Genomic DNA, 17,475 nt, shown 5'->3' on the forward strand with positions numbered 1-17,475 from the left:
TTGTTGACTCGCTAGTTTGTCATAAACGAGGAAAGCACATTTCAACAGGTTTTGCCGCTAGGGGGAGCTCCAAGCCAAAAACTCCTTAGTGCTGCTTTAAAGGGGGTGAATTATGCACCCAATTATTTCGTTTTTCATATTTTAAATGAATTTGGATCACTTTGCAGAGTTTTCACTTTAACATGTCTTTCAACGAGTCAAAAGAGCCAGATTCAATTGACCGTGATTCAATGTTGTAAAACAATAAAAATGTGTGAATACTTTTATAGACACAGTATGTCCTACTTGTTATGGAACATCATTATCTCAAGTTGAGTTTAATGTTATACTGTACGTATCGTTTTGTTTTCGGTTTCTAGATCAGCTCTCCGGCACACCTTCAAATATTTAACTGAGATTACATGCATATTTATTGTTTGAGACGAGCTTCAAATGAAACAGACAGTGGAGAAACAAAGCCTCAGAGGTGTGTCCCATCCTGAGGTGTCCTTTTTATTGCAACCCCCAAGCATAGACATATATAGGTCTATGTGTCTATGCCCCCAAGTCTAATTCACAGTCCCTCCCCCTCTTCCCAGGGGTCCTTCCTGTGTTGGACGCCATACTGGGTGAGCACAGGTCTGGGCATGGAAGATAAAGGACACCTTTTCAGCGCTTATGACAAACAACAAATACTGTGGAACCCAAAACATTATGGGATGGAAACCTGTGGATGGTGGAGTCCCACATTGATTCCGACGGGGATTGAGAAGCCATATAGTCCACTAAATGAAGCCTCTTGACTGGGTACTGAAAAATAGAAAATTAGGAAACATGGTGTGGACGCAATTTTTGAGAAGTCCACGACTCGGGTCACCTCTCCTTGCAGGCCTGGATGTAGTTCCCACTTCATCGAGTCATTCATCAGTGCTGAAGCACTCACACGCCACGCTGAGAGCTGTGGAGCACGTCGGTGGAGGGAGCTCTTCCTTAGGAAGACTCTCCTTAATGGTCTCGTGCCGGCCCACTCCATCACTTGTCTCAGTGACTTTGAGTGGTTTTGGCACCATGCCAGCATAGACGATGTCCAGCCAAGAGATGCAGCCAGTGCCAGGCGTATTGGGAGCAGAGGATTTGTTCAGCCTATCCAGAGCCTCTCCATACCTCATGTAGTCCCAGAACCTCTCATTGTCGTTAAGGTCAGGGGTCACCACCCTCTCAGGAAAAGGGAATGACCAGCCAAGAAATTCAAACCGCTGACCCTCAGAAGATGTTGACTGATGTGACACAACATCAGGACCACTAAAGGAGCCCTGATGATCTACTACATCATATGAGAGGTCGTGTTGGGGAGGAGGACTGTGTGTTTCTATTTCTTCATCTTCCTCACCATAGAAATTGTCAAAATAAATGGTGTTGGTGTTGGTGTCACCCGCTGACCAAAATACATCTCTTATTAGACTCTCATCTATTCAGGAAAAAAGAGCAGAAAGGCAGAGAGGTTGCCTAATTAACTACCGCGAAATGAGAAGTTAATCTACAGAACACCTGTCTTTATGAACAATAAAAGCTACATAGTTATGTGTAATTATTAACAATGATTACAATGCTAATACCAGCTAGCAGCGTTCAGCACACTTTCTCACTGGCAGCTCGGCGCAAGCGTCACCGGCTATTTCCATCAACATTGTATGAACGAGTGGGCCATGGTTGATCATTGCTGACCAACAAATTGTGCAAAACATAGTGCCAAAGAAATCTGCTTTTCCGTCTTATACAATTACAGGCCAACACTTTGCAGAACAATACGGCTTTCACATTAATAAAGTTTTGTTATGAAACTAAAACGTACCCATCTTCCCGAGGCAGATCTCCTCCCATTCTCCGCATCACAATCACATCACTAACACAATGCAGATGATGACATCACAGGGAATGTCCTGTCTGGGACCAACCACCTAACTTACATTGCGGTTATTTGTAGCTATGTAACAATCGATTGTGAATTGCCATCGAACAAATAACAAATTCTGAAACAAAATTTCGAACTATTCACTCATTTATTTTTCTTTGGAATACCTCTCTGGAATCTCTTAACAAAACACCTTTATATTAATCTAATGAGATAAACACAACAACAACAAGAAAATCTCATACAGAGGATTATCAGCAGATGTTGTACTCATGACTGTGTGCTGATTTCTTGTACACCATAGGCACATTTACATATTGAGGTTTAGAGAGAGTAACAAAGTATTTGTACTATAAAATCTGTTCTCCAAAATCATCCACCTGTTGCAGCCTTAACAGTAGAGATACAGAGAGAAAGTGCCAAAGTGCATCGGAATGTGCGTAAAAGACATTATAAACAGGGTGTCAACATGTTGTTGGTGCACTGATCACCAGTGTTCATTTCTAACAAAGTGTGTATTTATTACTGTGTACATTTAAGGCAAGGCCGACATTTCATTTCACACAACACATTAAAAAGGTCACTTAAGACCCTCTTGGATAAAGTGCTTTGCTGGTCTTCCATACAACATAGAACATGATTATCATCATTATTATTATTATTATTGTTATTATTATTGGTATCGTTATTATTATTATGCTGCTACACATTCAGAACAATCAAAACAGTACAGTAATCTACATTTCAGTAAACTTCACATTTTTAGATTTCTCCACCATTTCTTCTGGGGCACACATGCATTCTGGCAGCTGTTAATTCTGCAGTCTTTCTTGATAATCATTTGACCTGCAAAAAGTACAAGGAAATCTACGATAAGCAGCTAATCTTTCCACATAATGCAGTCGGTGGCTATACAACCACTGCAAATCATTAAATAATATTATTAAGGAGTCAAGATGAAATAAATGCATAATACATTTTTGACCCCCCACTTCCTCTGATCCCTTCCTCTCTCAGCTAACTTTCCCAAAACAAGATCAAATCTTGAAAATCTCTCTCTCAATGTAAGTGACCATGGAACCTGTTATTGTTCAATTAAGTGAATAAATACGCACCTGCACTGTGGAAGACAACAAAGAAGACAGTTGGTGCGCTTTTTGTCCTTGCGGTAGTGTCCCGAGTCAGGCGAGTCTTTGCACTCGGACATGAAGGCGTGCAACTCAGAACCTGGACTGCCGTCTTGCTGTTGGTGCTGAAAGAAGTAAAGAGAAGTTACTAGCAGGCTCATGTTCATAGTAGTGCATCTTCAGAACTTACAGACATGCTGTGCAAGCAAACTGCTGCTAGCTTTCCAATACATTCAAATATTGATGAGCAGGCCTGTAAGTTATGTAGCCTCTTTGAAACAAACAGATCCACTAGCATGAGTAATTTGAAAGACAATTGAGCCAGTACCTTAATGGTTTCATAGGTGTCCGTGATGAGGGTGATGAACAGACTGAGAACCATGTAGATGAACAGGGACACAAAGGTGTACAGGTAGATACGGCTGTAGAGCCACACCATGTAGCTCTTCACCTGCATGTCTTTGAACGTGGGGAACATGTCATCTCCGTTGATCAGGGAGAACAAGCACTCGGACACGGTGTTCAGTGTGCGGAACTGAAGCAGAAATAGCAGAGAGAACTATCGTTAAAAGAGGCACTCTGTGTGGATGGTGGAACTGAATCACACTCAAGCAGGAAAGAGTGTTCTCAGTTCCCTTTTTAAGTGTTACAGTGTTACTAAAGTACAGTTCATAGTCGTAGCGGGTAGCTCCATATCTATGAGTGAGAGGATGTAGGGTGTGGTTGAATTTCTGACTGAATGGTGTCCGGTGGACTCCAAAGTCAACCAAATTCAGCCAAAAATCTTCACTCTCCACATTCTGTATGTGTTCTAAAGCGTGTGGCCCCTTGCCTTTTCGTGATAGGGCCCCAGCACAATCCATCCACAGAAGCAGTACCCCAGGTAGATCATGGCAGCACAACAGCAGAACCTGATGACGTTCGGGAATGCTGCTCTCAGAGTTAGGATGAGAATCTTTCAAGGGCAAAAACAAAAAAAAAGACAAATCACAGAATGTTGAAGATACCACTCAAAAGAATTGAGCTGTTGCTAGTCAGAACACTATATGATAGATTACTTTTGAGTCAAGTTAAATTAACTAAATGGAAACCAAGGAATGCCAACGCAAAAAAACAAACAAAATCTTACGTTGTATTTCCTGAAGTAGCCCATGTAACGAAGACCCCCTATCCACACGAGCATGGTACCGGTCCCCAGTAGAATACTGCATATGTCGTAACTGGTCACGTCCTGAAGGTGAAACATGCCGGTGGTTTAGAGGTGGCTTTCCAGATAATCGCAAATCACACAGTTACACTACTACATTCCTTTAGAGCCCATAGCACCTGCCACTGACCTGAAATCACATCATCACACATTCTCAAAAAGCACCACTATGACTGACCACCATCTTAAGGGTAAGATTAAGATCATGGAAAGATTGTGTTTAATTCACTGATGTTACTCTGTGACCCTATTCATCTCGTGATCTTTCTCTCACACACTCTTATGCACGTACACAAACCTCTTACCTTTATCTGGATTTCAATTTTTATGATGGAGCCGATGATGGTCAGTGAGTCACTGACAATGATGAGGAAATACCAGCCATTTATAAACTCCATTCGGTCAGACCAGGGCACGGTTTTGTCATAACAGGTGGCAAAAAAGTTGGTATACTCCTATGAATGGGTGAAAAGGGGAATATTAGGAACGGACAGAAGAGACGTGTTCAGTGACACTTCACCGAATGTCTAAAAATACAATTGCAAGTCATTTTTGTTTAACTTGGGGAGAATATAACCTCTGTAAATGTCAGATCAAAATGCAGTTCATCCCACATGGGATAGCCTCGGGATTATCTGAACATATGAGGGTTTAGAAGAACAAGGTATTGTATCAGCCGACACTATTCAAATGGGAGACTTACAAACTGCAGTTTTATTCCACTGACAACTGATCTGGAACAGAGAATCAGAGATGTGAGGCATGTCAGAATGATGATGGTGTCGAAGAAAATGATGTAGAGAAGATTCCTTGGGGCTGAGTGTGAGAGAGAGAGAGAGAAAGAAAGAGATTGATTGCTTCTTGTTTCCTAATACAAGTACAGAAGAGTCTAAATGCTTTTTCCTTTCTTCAAATGTATTTGAGAACCATTCCACACCATGTGGCAGGTTTGGTACAGAAAATAAAACATCTGGTTCCTCACAGAACATAAAACACCTGGTTCCTCACATGTCCCTGTGACATTCCAGTCTTTGCATTCCTTGATCTCAACATTCTGATCCAAATCCACCTTGATTCTCCCACTGTGGGCCTTGTTGTTGAAGGTGATCTGTTCACAGAGACATTTTTTCCATTTATATTTAACTTGTCACATGTTAACTCATTATGGTTTACTGTTGACTCATAAACCATCAGACATTTGCCTTCTCTTACCAGGCATCGCCTGACAGAACAATTCGAAACCAACAACATGGTCTGACGTTTATTTTGAGTTTAGGAAACCATCGGCGTGGAAAACTCACGAAGAGTGGAAAGTGTGTGTTTGCTTCCCTTTTGCTGCGCATGCCTTGGAATGACAAATTGCAGGAAGAGAATTTGTTGACAAGCAGGGAGGGTTTGTCAGGTGACATACCATTATATCAAAGTCATAGCAGTCAGGCAACTCGTGATTTTGGACAGTCTGCAGATTGATGGCTTTCAGTGTAAAGTTGATGTTCACAGCAAGGAGCCTGAAGGCAAAACAACAAAGTTCACACAGCGAACAAAGAACAAAGCCATTAAAAACATACGCATATGTGTATGTACACATGCAGCAACAAAGCTTTTATTAAGCCTGATAACTCATTTACTAAAACTTTTCGTTGTACCTTTTGAAATCTAATGTGAGATTTGCTGGGTATTTGTTAATGGGTGTTTGTTGAAAAGGTGCCGCTGGATAGATTTCCACACACTCTGGCAATGACAAGAAAAGTTGAACTGTGAATGGACAGAAAAAGGGACACCTTCACAGATCATTAAATGGAGAACACCCAGTGTTTTGAGTAAACCATTACCAACATCCACTCCTGCATCAATGTCAAAGGTCTCATTTCCAGGCAAAATGCTTCCATTTCTGTATGACTGCTGGCACAGGACCAGGGGGGTGTAGGCTAGGCCAGTCTTCTCGTAAGCATGGTTTCCCACGGAAATGTTCTGCAGGTCCGCAAACTATTGAAGAGGAGAGGAAGGACACACAAATATAATACTACACTGTGGTGTGTTTGATCATATTCTCAGACTTCACACTAAAATGACTTGCATGCATTAACATTGCCAAAATAACACATATTGAAGGCAAGAATTCAATACACATTTGTATTTTTCCAAATGAAAAGCTATGATCATATCACTATGTATATAAAACAGATCTGCTAATATTAGTCATCATCACTTATCCATTACTTATCTAATATATAACACAATTTGCAGATATTTCAGAGCATCCACAATAAAGAGCCATGTCTTAGTGAGCAAAAAATAAATAATCTCTCTCACTAATGCATAGATGTGTTTGACAATAAGATATGTAAGGGCAGACAGCACAAATGCAATACTGTGTTATGTCATCTTGCATGGCATAATGATCTGCAAGGACCTACCTGTTCTATAACATATCCAATGTGGTCATACATGTCTTTCTGTGAGTACACTGCATACGTGTTTGCACTGCCGTCAGTGTAGCCCTTTAGGAATAAATGCCTGAATGTCATCAGGTTTTCCTCTTTGAATGTGACAACCATCTGGTTACTGAGTCCAAATGAGACCAGCTAGAACACAAACATCATAATCAGATCGAGAAGATACAGGTCAGGCCAATAATTGTACCAATGTTGAGTAGATGCAATGTTAAAATGTGATTGCATTAAACTGATTCTCACCTGAATTGTAATGATGGCAGTTTTGATTATTTGCAGAAGTAGTTTCCATGGCTTTCTCCCACGAGCTTTGTACTTCTCACATGGGTTCATGAAGAAAAACTTGAGTTTCCTCCTAAAGCTCTCCACTGCCTCAAGTTGGGAATGCTGGGAATCTGACCAGAATGGAGGAGCATTCCCATTGGGGTCATTCACAGAAGTGTAAGTAGGTTCTTCCATATCTGGAAAAAATAAGACACCTTGAAAACTCAAAACACAGAGAGAGAGAGAGAGAGAGAGACAGAGAGAGAGAGAGAGAGAGAGAGACAGAGAGAGAGACAGACCAGAAATGTTAAATCGTAAAACTGGAACTCAGTTTCTATCCAAATGATGGACAGAGGTTCATTGTTGATTTAACTACAGCTCTTCGTTCTACTGACACCCGATCCTTCTGAATTCAGCTGACCTAATTAGACGTGACATAGCCTGCTTTTTCAGGTGACAGCACCTTACCAAAACGGAATCCGTAGAAGACCTGAAATGCAACGTCTATCCAGTTTCTGGAAACATAATGTGGCGTAATCTATTTACAGTGTGCTTTGTAGGTGGTTCACAAAATGAATAGGTAACGCAATGGACCTTACGCTTAATTACCTGAGCTTTGACCCGTGAAGTGCTGGATAATAAACTGCATCTCGCAGTCAGGAAGTCGATCAAACTGTTCCATGTTCAACTTGGACAATGAAACCAAACGTATTCTTACCGACTATCAATGCGTGAAGGAACTAGATACACTTTGCAAAGAACTCAGGCTCAAACCCATTTAAGGTGCACCGTGCCCATCTCAGTTTACTTAATTCAATAGGCTACATCCTGCCCACACGGGGCAGACCACACTACTCACCGGCAAAGGTGTTTTGTCTCTAATTATGAAGCAATCACACGTCCACGCCACTGATCCTCTTCACTACTCTTGGTCGTCGAACAACGTCGCTGGTGAAGCAGTAGCCTTGTCTGGGGTCTATCAGACAACCCACAGATCAGATGAGTGCCTGCCCTGATGTAGGCTTATTATATTCCATCAGATTTCACAACAGTTCTTTGCCAAATAGCCGATACCCGGGTTTGTAGGTCCCACTGCAGTCTGTTGAATATATGATTATGACAAAAAATCGAAAGTCGTACGGTAGCCTACTGCCCTGAAGAATTGACAGAGCAATCTCGAGACAGGTGACTGTAGTGAAAAGTTTCGAGGGGCGTGTGTGAAAAAGAGAATGGAGGTTTAGCTGTTGTGATTGGTGGAAACAGTGCTCGTCGTAGTTCTCGTAACTACTAGCAACCACCTTGATGCCAGAAACTTGTTTGCCACAGTAGCTAATACAGAAACGCAACTGGTACGGCCAACGTTTGTATAGAGTAAGTAAACTTGCCTAAAGGTAAATGTACATTAGCCAGTCATACGGCGCTCATTTGCAGCCGTGTCTAAAAAATGTCCTTTGTTTCATAACCAGATAGACCATCAAATTGACAACAGCAACGTTAGCGTGCTATGCTAGCATAACAGTTATCATTAGCCTATATGGTCATTTGCCCTCTTCAAATTCATCTAACTTTGTGTGTTATGTAAGCGTAACTTTAATGCGAAATTGGTGCCAAATAAACGTGCTATTTATTAAGCGATACATTGCAATTTGAAATGCAATTCAGCCTGAGATCTAGATTCTGTAGCTCAGTTTAACCACTTACATTTTTTTTTCTAGATTGAATAGGTTGATGCAAGTGTCTAATTTGCCTTGTCGGCGTTGAAGCAAGCAATTTTAGTGAAGAAGAATCTTGTTATGAGAATCACAAATTCTGCTGTATAATCAAAGCAAACCAATACAATTACTCAGAAATCATTTAGAAGGCCTACTCACAATTTGTATGTATGTGTCGTAAAAGCTAGGTCTGATTAGTTAGATTCAATGTTTAGCCTAATTAATTATATTCAAGGTGTTTTGTCATTTCAAGGGCCCTTCCCCGTAAGGTGGAGAACGTATTGATAAATGTATGATCAGACTCTTTTTTGCGAACACAACGTTTCTACAACACTAGGTGTCGCTATGTATTAACTTTTAACATCAAGTATTAACCGAGTGCAATGTCTAAACCCTTGAACAATTGTGTAACCTTAGTCTATTTGTTTACCTTTAACTCTAATTTCCTTTTATTTCACGATACTCTGTTGCAGCAATGGCACCAAAACGAGAGAAGAGCGCAGCAAGCAGTAAAGGGAAAAGTGAGTATACACATATTGAACACCATTCAGAGAAAGCAGAAAAAGAAGTTAACATTTGTTTAAAAAATGTGTTCTCCTCTCTTCTTCTCATCCTAGCATGAATAAGGATGGCCGAACAGTTCTCTGCCATTCCTAAGCATTAGCCTATTTTAGATGTTCAGAAAACAATGCACAAAATAGATCATTATATCCCCGGGCCTTTGAGCCACGTGATCAGTAACCTGTTACTTCCTGTTTTGTATTCATACAGATAAGAAGAATGCATCTCCCATTGAAAGTGTTGTTGAAAGTGGTAAGACGCTTAAAGTTCTTTATTGAAACAGCAAATACAAAATAAAATCACATTCTCTCACATGGTACAGAGAATAAAAACAAGTATGAGGTGATGTGTATAGAAAATAAAAACCTGAAGAAAAAAAACTCCTAGAAAAAGAAATCCTAAAATAATTCGGCTATTTTGGATGTTTTCTTCACTCATATTTACATTTACATTTAGTCATTTAGCAGACGCTTTTATCCAAAGCGACTTACATATGTGCGACTTACAATGTATACACATTTTACATTTACACTGATGGCACAACCTTCTGATTACTAAACGACTTCTCTACCTCCTGTACCACTGTCGCCCCACGACATATCATATCAATGTGATTCGACTCGGGCTGATAGAGAAACCTATAGAGAACCTTTAGAGAACTACACAGAACATTCCACAGGAGGTCCAGTGAGCTGTTCATGTTTTCTTCCCAGCAGCGTAGTGTTGTTGTGCACCGGTCCTCAACTCACCCCTGACACTTGGAGTGCACTGTGGGACCGGGAGCAGCCACTTTGATACACAATACTAGCTTCAGTGCAGTTGTGTTGCTCCTGGCTCCTCTTCATTCATGATCCCCATCCATTTTGGCTCGTTTTCCAGAGATCAGGCCTATGACAGTGAAATTGCAAACACATGTCTGGGGAAACTCACAAGCATTGAGCTGGCTCATACTGACTGCCCTGTTTCAGCTAGCCTAATAATTAAATATGTTCTTGTGTAAGTCCTTAGTTTGTTATTTCATCAACCATGACTGGCCATATCCCCTGGGATTGTATGTATGTTGTAGTATAGTTGCTATAGTTTCTCTCATAACATAAAAAGCCTTTTTTGATAACGGTAAATTCTGTTTTATGATGTACTGTACTATTTCGACGAGGGGGCTCACATTCTAAGTTTTCTGGTTTCTAGTTTTTTTTTAAAAATGATTTTATCCAGAGCACTTTTTGGTCATTGAAAAGCCAGCCCTCCTCATCTTAAGGATGATGTCTATGGAAAGGAATCCAGCTTTAATCCCATCCATGGACCGGATGCCCTCTAAACTAGTGCAGGTTATTGACCATAATATGTGAGGTCATTGAAGGGCAGCCTGAGGTGAAAGCCTTTTTTGTCAGATCGATGATGTCATGTAATGTTCTACGGAATGCTCACCCTACCCGACATGACATACGCCCGCTGTGAGCTTCTTGATGTGAACCTCTGTATATAGTTGCAGTGCCTCTGGACACGGCGGAGACTGAGTAAGGGTATTTGTTTACGGGTATCTTTCAGTCTTATCTCTTCTTTGTCAGTTTGTCTTTCAAGATTGTCATCGTTTTTTTTCTTTTTTTTCTTCTTCTTCTTCTCGGTGCCACCCTAAAAACACACTTTGGGTTATCCACCCCCCTCTATTATGACTCTCACCAATGCAGACCGAAGCAGACGCAGACCAAACGTGTATCTTTTTACCTTAAGTGACATCACCCAGACTTTTGTGGGTGCAACCTGATAGCGCTGTCTGCCTGGCTAACCCTGCCCTAGCGCTAACCCTAACCCTGCCTAAGCCCTCGCTGCTCGGCAGACGCCACCTCAAAACGTGTTTTGTCCTCGCTCGAGTTTTGGGGGAGAAGTCAGGGTCATGTGTTGTCTGGAGACTCCTTCAGTCAGACCAAAAGCCATTTGAGCTGAATCAAGGTAGAGTGAGAGAGAGAGATAGAAAAGAGAGAGAGAGAGAGAGAGAGGACATGACCCCGTGTCCTGAAAGAAACCAACTTTAGAGGGAATAGATAACCACTAAAAGCAAAAACCCTTTCAGGCATTTTGAAGGTCCTTCGAGTCTTCATGTGTTTGTTGTTGTTATTATTGGTGTTAATAACATGCACACTTTATTAACTTTAAATAGCTTTATTCATTAACTTTATGCATTACACATTACCTTTGTTCAGTACACACCATGAGAAGCCTTAGCACAGTAGTTTGTTCCTGGGTTTTGGCAGCTAGTCAATGTTTCCATTCACATATGGATCATTAGAGCTATAACCATCGCATACACAGCACCGCACTTCACTGAGTCCATACCATCCTTACATAACAAAGTGTTGTGTGTCAAGTTAGTGGTCCAGTGATGATGTGCAGATCCTGGTGGATTAGAGAGGAGCAATACACAAACACACACACACACACACACACACCCATCATGACGACTGCCCTGCGAAGATGCACTCCCTGCAGCAAACCTCTGGCAAAGCCTTTGAAGAGGGTGGTGAGTGCCAAGAGTGCTGTAATTATGCAAAGCCCTGTTCACAGGAGCGTGCTGCGTGTCAAGAGGACTGTGTTTAGGTCCGCATAGGAAGCCACACAGACTACAGTCAGTTAAGGGGGTCATCAAGAGTGCCTGTTTGTGTGTGTGTGTGGGGGGGGGGGGGGGGGGGGGAGACGGACGTTCTCCGTAATGCCATCTCACAAGGTTGTTATGGAAGAAGAATGCTGTTTTTTTTTGCCTGGTGTTCTGGGTGAAAAATAACCTGTGGTTTCAGCAGAAAGCGGGTGGCTCTCTATCCATCTAGCCTTTGATCTACGAGGAGAGCGGCGTCAGAATGAAAGCGTTGGTCAGCAGGAGTGTGGAAGAGTGGAAGACTGCAGCTCTTATGTCCTGGGGTGTGAGGCGGTGTTAGATTGTGCTTACGCATGAGGCCAAGACCAAATGCAACACCACTCTGTTATGGCCGAGTGCTGGGTGCAAGTGCTGTGTGACTCAAAAAGAAGTTGTGAGACATAAGCTATTCCATGCTGTTCTGCAGTCCAGGGACACTGATATGGGATTGTACATTTGATGATTCATTTAGCTCTCTGACATCCTTCCATCCCCCCCTCCTCCCACCCCCCCTCCTCCCATCCCCCCTCCTCCCATCCCCCCACTGTCCTCTCTCTCCGTCCCCTCTCCGCAGCGCACCCCGTCGACATCTTTCCCATGGTGCTCACCTCGGCCACCCAGGAGCTGTTTGAGTGCCGCGCCGACGAGGACGTCACCGGCGACAACCCCTACAAGCTGCTGAGGAAGGAGGACATGATGCAGGACATGAGGACCCGCGCGGCCGTGTCTGACTTCAGCCCCATTAAACAGGCGGTGCTGGTGAGCCTGTCAGGCCTCATTGTCCAGGAGGACAGAGAACAACAGTGTCCTGCCATTATGATGTATGGGCCAATGCTTAGGGCGGTCCAGTCAAGAAGGGCCAGTCAAAAGAGCAGTGGTTCTATCGCAACCACACCCCATTACCTGCCCCACTCCAGTGTAATGAGATCTTGCGTGTCTATGCAGTCCCCTCACCCAACCCAACTCTCCCATATGGAAGCCCACATTGTCGTTTAGACAATAGAGTTAGGATTTGACATAATCCCTGGCATCTGACTCAAATTGTCTGTAGTCTCTTCTGGTAGTCCCCTTGCTGGTTGTAAGACTTACTTTTCCCCATAAGTCATGGATTTGTGCCATATATATGTGATTGGGGCTGGAGCTGAGGGGTATGACCATTACGTCATTAACTCATGCTCTCTGTCTGGAGCTGAGGGGTATGACCATTACTTCATTAACTCATGATCTCTGTCTCTCTGATGTCCTTAAACTATTCTCACTAGGACTACCCCGAGGACGAGATGCTGCTGGTGTTCGACAGGGACTTCACATATGGACAGAGTTTCTACCTCGTTATCACAGTGGAGGCGAAGGAGAGGCTTCTGCGGGTAGGTAGGGCCAAGTACCACTTCCTGATGATCTCAAACCAAAAACTCTGAAGACTCTGTAGGACTCTTGTGACCATTGTTTTCCTCCCGTTCTCTCGTGACGTTGTGGCTGTGTTTTGGCAAGAGTCTGGCGATATGATGCATTATAATGATACTAGGGCTTCAATTCAATATATTGCAATACTGTAAACAAAGTAATATATTGCAATACTGTAAACAAAGTAATGTATTGCAGTACTGTAAACAAAGTAATGTATTGCAGTACTGTAAACAAAGTAATGTATTGTGATTTTTAAAATCTTGTTTTAGTAAAGCTGCCATAGTGTAAAGGACAGCACCATATCCGTAAAATCGGAGTAAAAAAAGTTTACTTTTGACCACAATCAGGACAGCGGGATCTGCGATTGCATTTAACAGTCAGTGCAACATCCAACGTCATAGCACTCATTTCTGTGCTCTCTGAGCACACTGTCTGAACCAGCCGGGAATCACGTGAACTATTCATTCAAAATCGATACAGTGTTTTTTCTGAATCATTACCATTTCACAAAACTTAATATTGCGATACTCAAATGGGTAACATCCACCATGCTGGGTAGACACAACTGTCATGGTTCATGCGGTGAGATGAAATGTTTGTTTTTGGGTTATGCTATCCTTAGCTCTCAGAGCCGGAGAGCGAGAAGGCGGAGAAGGCGGAGCAGGAGGAAGAGGAGGAGGACATGGTGATACCAACCACGCCGGTGCCCCAGCCGTGGGTATCCCTGGGCAGCGAGAGGGAGATAGAGGATGAGACTGTCACAGAGTCCAGGCCCAGGGTACGTAATAAATAAACAACATAGAATAGGTCTACACCAAACATCCACTCTCATTGGTTGGCATGAGCAGCAACCCAGTTTTACAGCCATCTTACTCAAACCTCTCTGTCCAAAGAAAGCATTGGATGAAACATTTTTCTTTTTTTTTTTGTGGCTCACCATCTGATTTTCTCTCTCTTTCTTTATTTCTTTCTTTCCTTCTCTCTCTCGCTCTGTTGTGTTTGTTGTTGTATGTGTAGTTAAAGTATAAAATCTCCAGGATAAGGAGGGAATTCGGAGCTCCAGTCATATTCTCTGACCGCAATGCTGTGGAAACCAAAGATGGGTTTCTGGAATGCGTCTCCTACCAGGACAAGAGCTTCAGCTTAAGAGAGATGGAGAATAACTGCGGCACACAGGCCATCCCCAACGTGATCTCTGCAGGCACTCAGACACATTGGTAGGCCCTCAGTAACGATGGTCAAAACATGAAGGCCTCAACTTTGAACAAAAATGGGTTATACTACCACACTTGGAAAAAAATACGTAGAAGGATAAATTCTGTGTATTCCTCAACAAGTTCAACCGATTTAATAGCTGATAATGTTCTTCCCTAGGACGTATCCAAAGAATGTGTGCACTCAGTATGAGCCCAGGGAGTTCTCCGAGGAGGACAAAGAGAACTGCTTGCAATCGGAGAATCTAAAGAATTTCGTCAAGTCAGTAGCCGTAAGGTAAGATGCAGCCATGACTGATGGAGCCTGTTCCCTTTGCAACTAAATTATTCAGTGTTCTTCCAAAGCATCCGCCCCCCCCCCCCCCCCCCCCCCCCCCCCCCCCCCCCCGCATCTCCACCTCCAGCCCCTAAACCCTCAACCCCCGGAGACGAGACCACACCTCAGTTATCTTTGCTAAACTTTTCTCCCCTCTGAGCTGTTTCATCTATTTATAATGCCTGTGTCCTCTATCATTTAAACCTCAGCTCCTCACTTTCAGCAGTCAAGTCAAAATTTTACATTTTCAGCTAAATGTACCCTCAAAAAGTTTAACCAAATGATATTGTGAAGGCCTTATTTGGGAATGATCATCAAAAGATCTTGGTGACTAGCAACAGACTTATATATTACAGACTCCACTTAAATATCATGGATTATATGTCCTCGGTGTCAGCACTTAATCCTATGGTTATATAATGCGGTTAATGTTAACTCCAGTGGTATGTTTTAAGGTCTAAAATGTTTTTTTTGTTGGTGTTGTTCTCGCTGGAGATTTGAGTTGGCCATCCAGCAGAATGAGATCATGGACGTGTTCTTCGATGACTGGAAGGCTCTGAGCGAGGAGGACAGTGGCCTCGGGTGCAAAGCCGACACCCACCTGAAGGAGTACCAGTCCTTCACTGACCTCAACCACTGCAAGGAGAAGACCGTCAGCCACATCAACTGGCACCCCACCATCACAGGTCAGCCCCCCGTACTCTACTAACGCACTCCTTTATCGGGCCTCTCTTTGGAGATTTCAATCCGTTGCGTTTCAGTCCCCGTCATTACTCTTCAGCGGTCAGTGGGGATGCACATCCGCTCCTTGCGTGTCAGTCCTATGCCACTAGAGCCCAGCTGCAAATCAAATGAAGCTATGTTGAAATGTTGACATTTATTTTCATTTGCGAATGAATTGCATGGGTTCCAATGCGAAGCGGTGTGGAAATGTGAAACATATTGACGGAAAATAGTTCAATTTCAAACGTTTGTAGTCACCCAGGAAGCCACAGGGTCATTATACAGGGGAGAGAGAGGAGCCATCCTGCGCCTCGCAGTTTCTCAGTGATAAATAAGCCACTGAGGATTTGACTCTTGATCATAAGTGACAGTTGGCGCTGTTGTAGGTTGTGTAAGGGCCACATTACAGCACCTGCTGACTGGAGGCTTTTGCAGGGGAAGTGATATTTCATTTCTCCAGAGACGGAGTAGTGCTCGGCAGTACGGCAATATAACCTGTAGCTTCAGACTCATTACAAGGGTAAATGGAGCAAGCTCAGTGTGTGTGTGTGTGTGTGTGTGTGTGTGTGTGTGTGTGTGTGTTTGTGTTTTCGCGCGCGCGCGTGTGTGTGTGTGTGTGTGTGTGTGTGTTTTTCGCGTGTGTGTGATGTGGCCGTGGCAGGGGTGATTGCGGTGGCCATGGCGGAGACGCTGGCCTTTGAAGAGAGGATCTGTGGCTCCGCTAAGCTGGTCCTAAACCCTTCACTCATTCTCTTCTGGAGCTTCTCTGATCCCATCAACCCCCAGGTATGTCAAAATCCCACACACACCCACACACACACACACACACAGACACACACACACACGCACACAGACATACACACACACACACACACACACACACAGACACACACACGCACACACGCACGCACGCACGCACGCACGCACGCACGCACGCACGCACACACACAGACACACACACACACACACACACACACAGACACACACACACACACAGACACACACACACACACACACACACACACACACACACACACAACACACACAGATCTATCCCCTCCCACCATTTAAATCCACACTGACAGCTTACAACTTTGAATCCCCCAGTCCACCCAACACGAGGGGTTTCATAATGAGAGAAGGCTTTAAGAGGTTCCACAAGGCCTTTGTTTGGGGGACATGAAAAGCCTCAGTTGCAATAGTATAGATAGACAGGCCAGATGAATTATGGATGAAGGAAACGTTCAAATATGTTAAAGTAGGGTCGTTTTTCAAAAGCACCTTTTCAGAATCTTGTGCTTTTTTGCTTGTTTTTTGTTCTTGGTCTTAGTAATCCTAAAGCTGCTCAATACAGTCCACTCGAAATGATCTTACCAAAGAGAATAAACAAAGTACTTTGAAAACAGTATTACGTGTCAAAAAGAAATGAAATCCAATGACTCAGGCGTCTGTACTTGAAAGAATCTGCTGCTTTGAAATCTAATGCCTCTAACCAAATGTGGGATTTTTTTCTCCCCTCCTCTCCTCTCCTCTCCTCTCCTCTCCTCTCCTCTCCTCTCCCCTCTGCACAGTTGATGCTTGAGTGCCCAGACGATGTCTTCTCCTTTGAGTTTTGTCCCTCTGATCCAAATATTATTGTTGGCGGCTGCATGAATGGCCAGGTGCTGACTCTCACTCTCACTCTCGCTATCTCTCTCTCTCTCTCTCTCTCTCGCTATCTCTCTCTCTTCCTTTTGTACTTCATCTCAGTAATTCCACTATCCCCAGCAGTCAGCACATACAGTATGGTCCAAGGTTACTAAGTTTCATTATACAACTTCCTTGGGATTGATTGATATTCCTACCAAGCCTTCCATCTACACCCAAAATAACAGAGACAGAGACAGTACAGAGTATTATCAAATGTAAATAGTTCTAGGAGCTATCTCTGACACAGCCTTATTTAATCATATGTGAACTCCATGTGTGTTG

The 17,475-nt window shown here is 43.1% G+C and overlaps 2 protein-coding genes across 5 annotated transcripts in view; one reads left to right on the plus strand and one right to left on the minus strand.

Moving 5' to 3' along the window:
* Positions 1–2,020: 2,020 nt before the first annotated feature.
* mcoln3b (mucolipin TRP cation channel 3b) lies at positions 2,021–8,076 on the minus strand. 3 transcript variants are annotated; one of them, XM_031574298.2, is made up of 14 exons: positions 7,802–8,076; positions 6,922–7,139; positions 6,643–6,810; positions 6,058–6,211; positions 5,872–5,956; positions 5,637–5,733; positions 5,234–5,333; positions 4,929–5,041; positions 4,531–4,680; positions 4,148–4,249; positions 3,851–3,973; positions 3,347–3,553; positions 3,007–3,143; positions 2,021–2,737 (listed from the first exon to the last, which is right to left on the minus strand). In XM_031574298.2, exons 2-14 carry the CDS (start codon positions 7,135–7,137, stop codon positions 2,704–2,706), a joined length of 1,686 nt encoding a protein of 561 aa, XP_031430158.1. In that variant the 5' UTR covers positions 7,138–7,139; positions 7,802–8,076; the 3' UTR covers positions 2,021–2,703. The 3 variants fall into 3 exon arrangements, with proteins under 3 accessions (XP_031430158.1, XP_012691585.1, XP_031430159.1); XM_012836131.2 differs by lacking the exon at positions 7,802–8,076 and adding an exon at positions 7,552–7,795; XM_031574299.1 differs by lacking the exon at positions 7,802–8,076 and adding an exon at positions 7,411–7,514.
* Positions 8,077–8,131: 55 nt separating this feature from the next.
* dnai3 (dynein axonemal intermediate chain 3) overlaps positions 8,132–17,475 on the plus strand; it is a 28,443-nt gene continuing 19,099 nt past the window's right edge. For both annotated transcript variants that reach the window (XM_031574296.2, XM_031574297.2), the window contains exons 1-11: positions 8,132–8,313; positions 9,128–9,175; positions 9,426–9,467; positions 12,419–12,603; positions 13,107–13,211; positions 13,874–14,029; positions 14,269–14,468; positions 14,626–14,742; positions 15,277–15,467; positions 16,166–16,290; positions 17,076–17,165. In XM_031574296.2, coding sequence (XP_031430156.1) covers positions 9,130–9,175; positions 9,426–9,467; positions 12,419–12,603; positions 13,107–13,211; positions 13,874–14,029; positions 14,269–14,468; positions 14,626–14,742; positions 15,277–15,467; positions 16,166–16,290; positions 17,076–17,165 — 1,257 coding nt within the window. In that variant the 5' untranslated portion in view covers positions 8,132–8,313; positions 9,128–9,129. The remainder of the gene's footprint in view (positions 8,314–9,127; positions 9,176–9,425; positions 9,468–12,418; positions 12,604–13,106; positions 13,212–13,873; positions 14,030–14,268; positions 14,469–14,625; positions 14,743–15,276; positions 15,468–16,165; positions 16,291–17,075; positions 17,166–17,475) is intronic.

This window comes from Clupea harengus, chromosome 10 (genome assembly GCF_900700415.2).
Source record: "Clupea harengus chromosome 10, Ch_v2.0.2, whole genome shotgun sequence".
NCBI lineage: Eukaryota > Metazoa > Chordata > Actinopteri > Clupeiformes > Clupeidae > Clupea > Clupea harengus.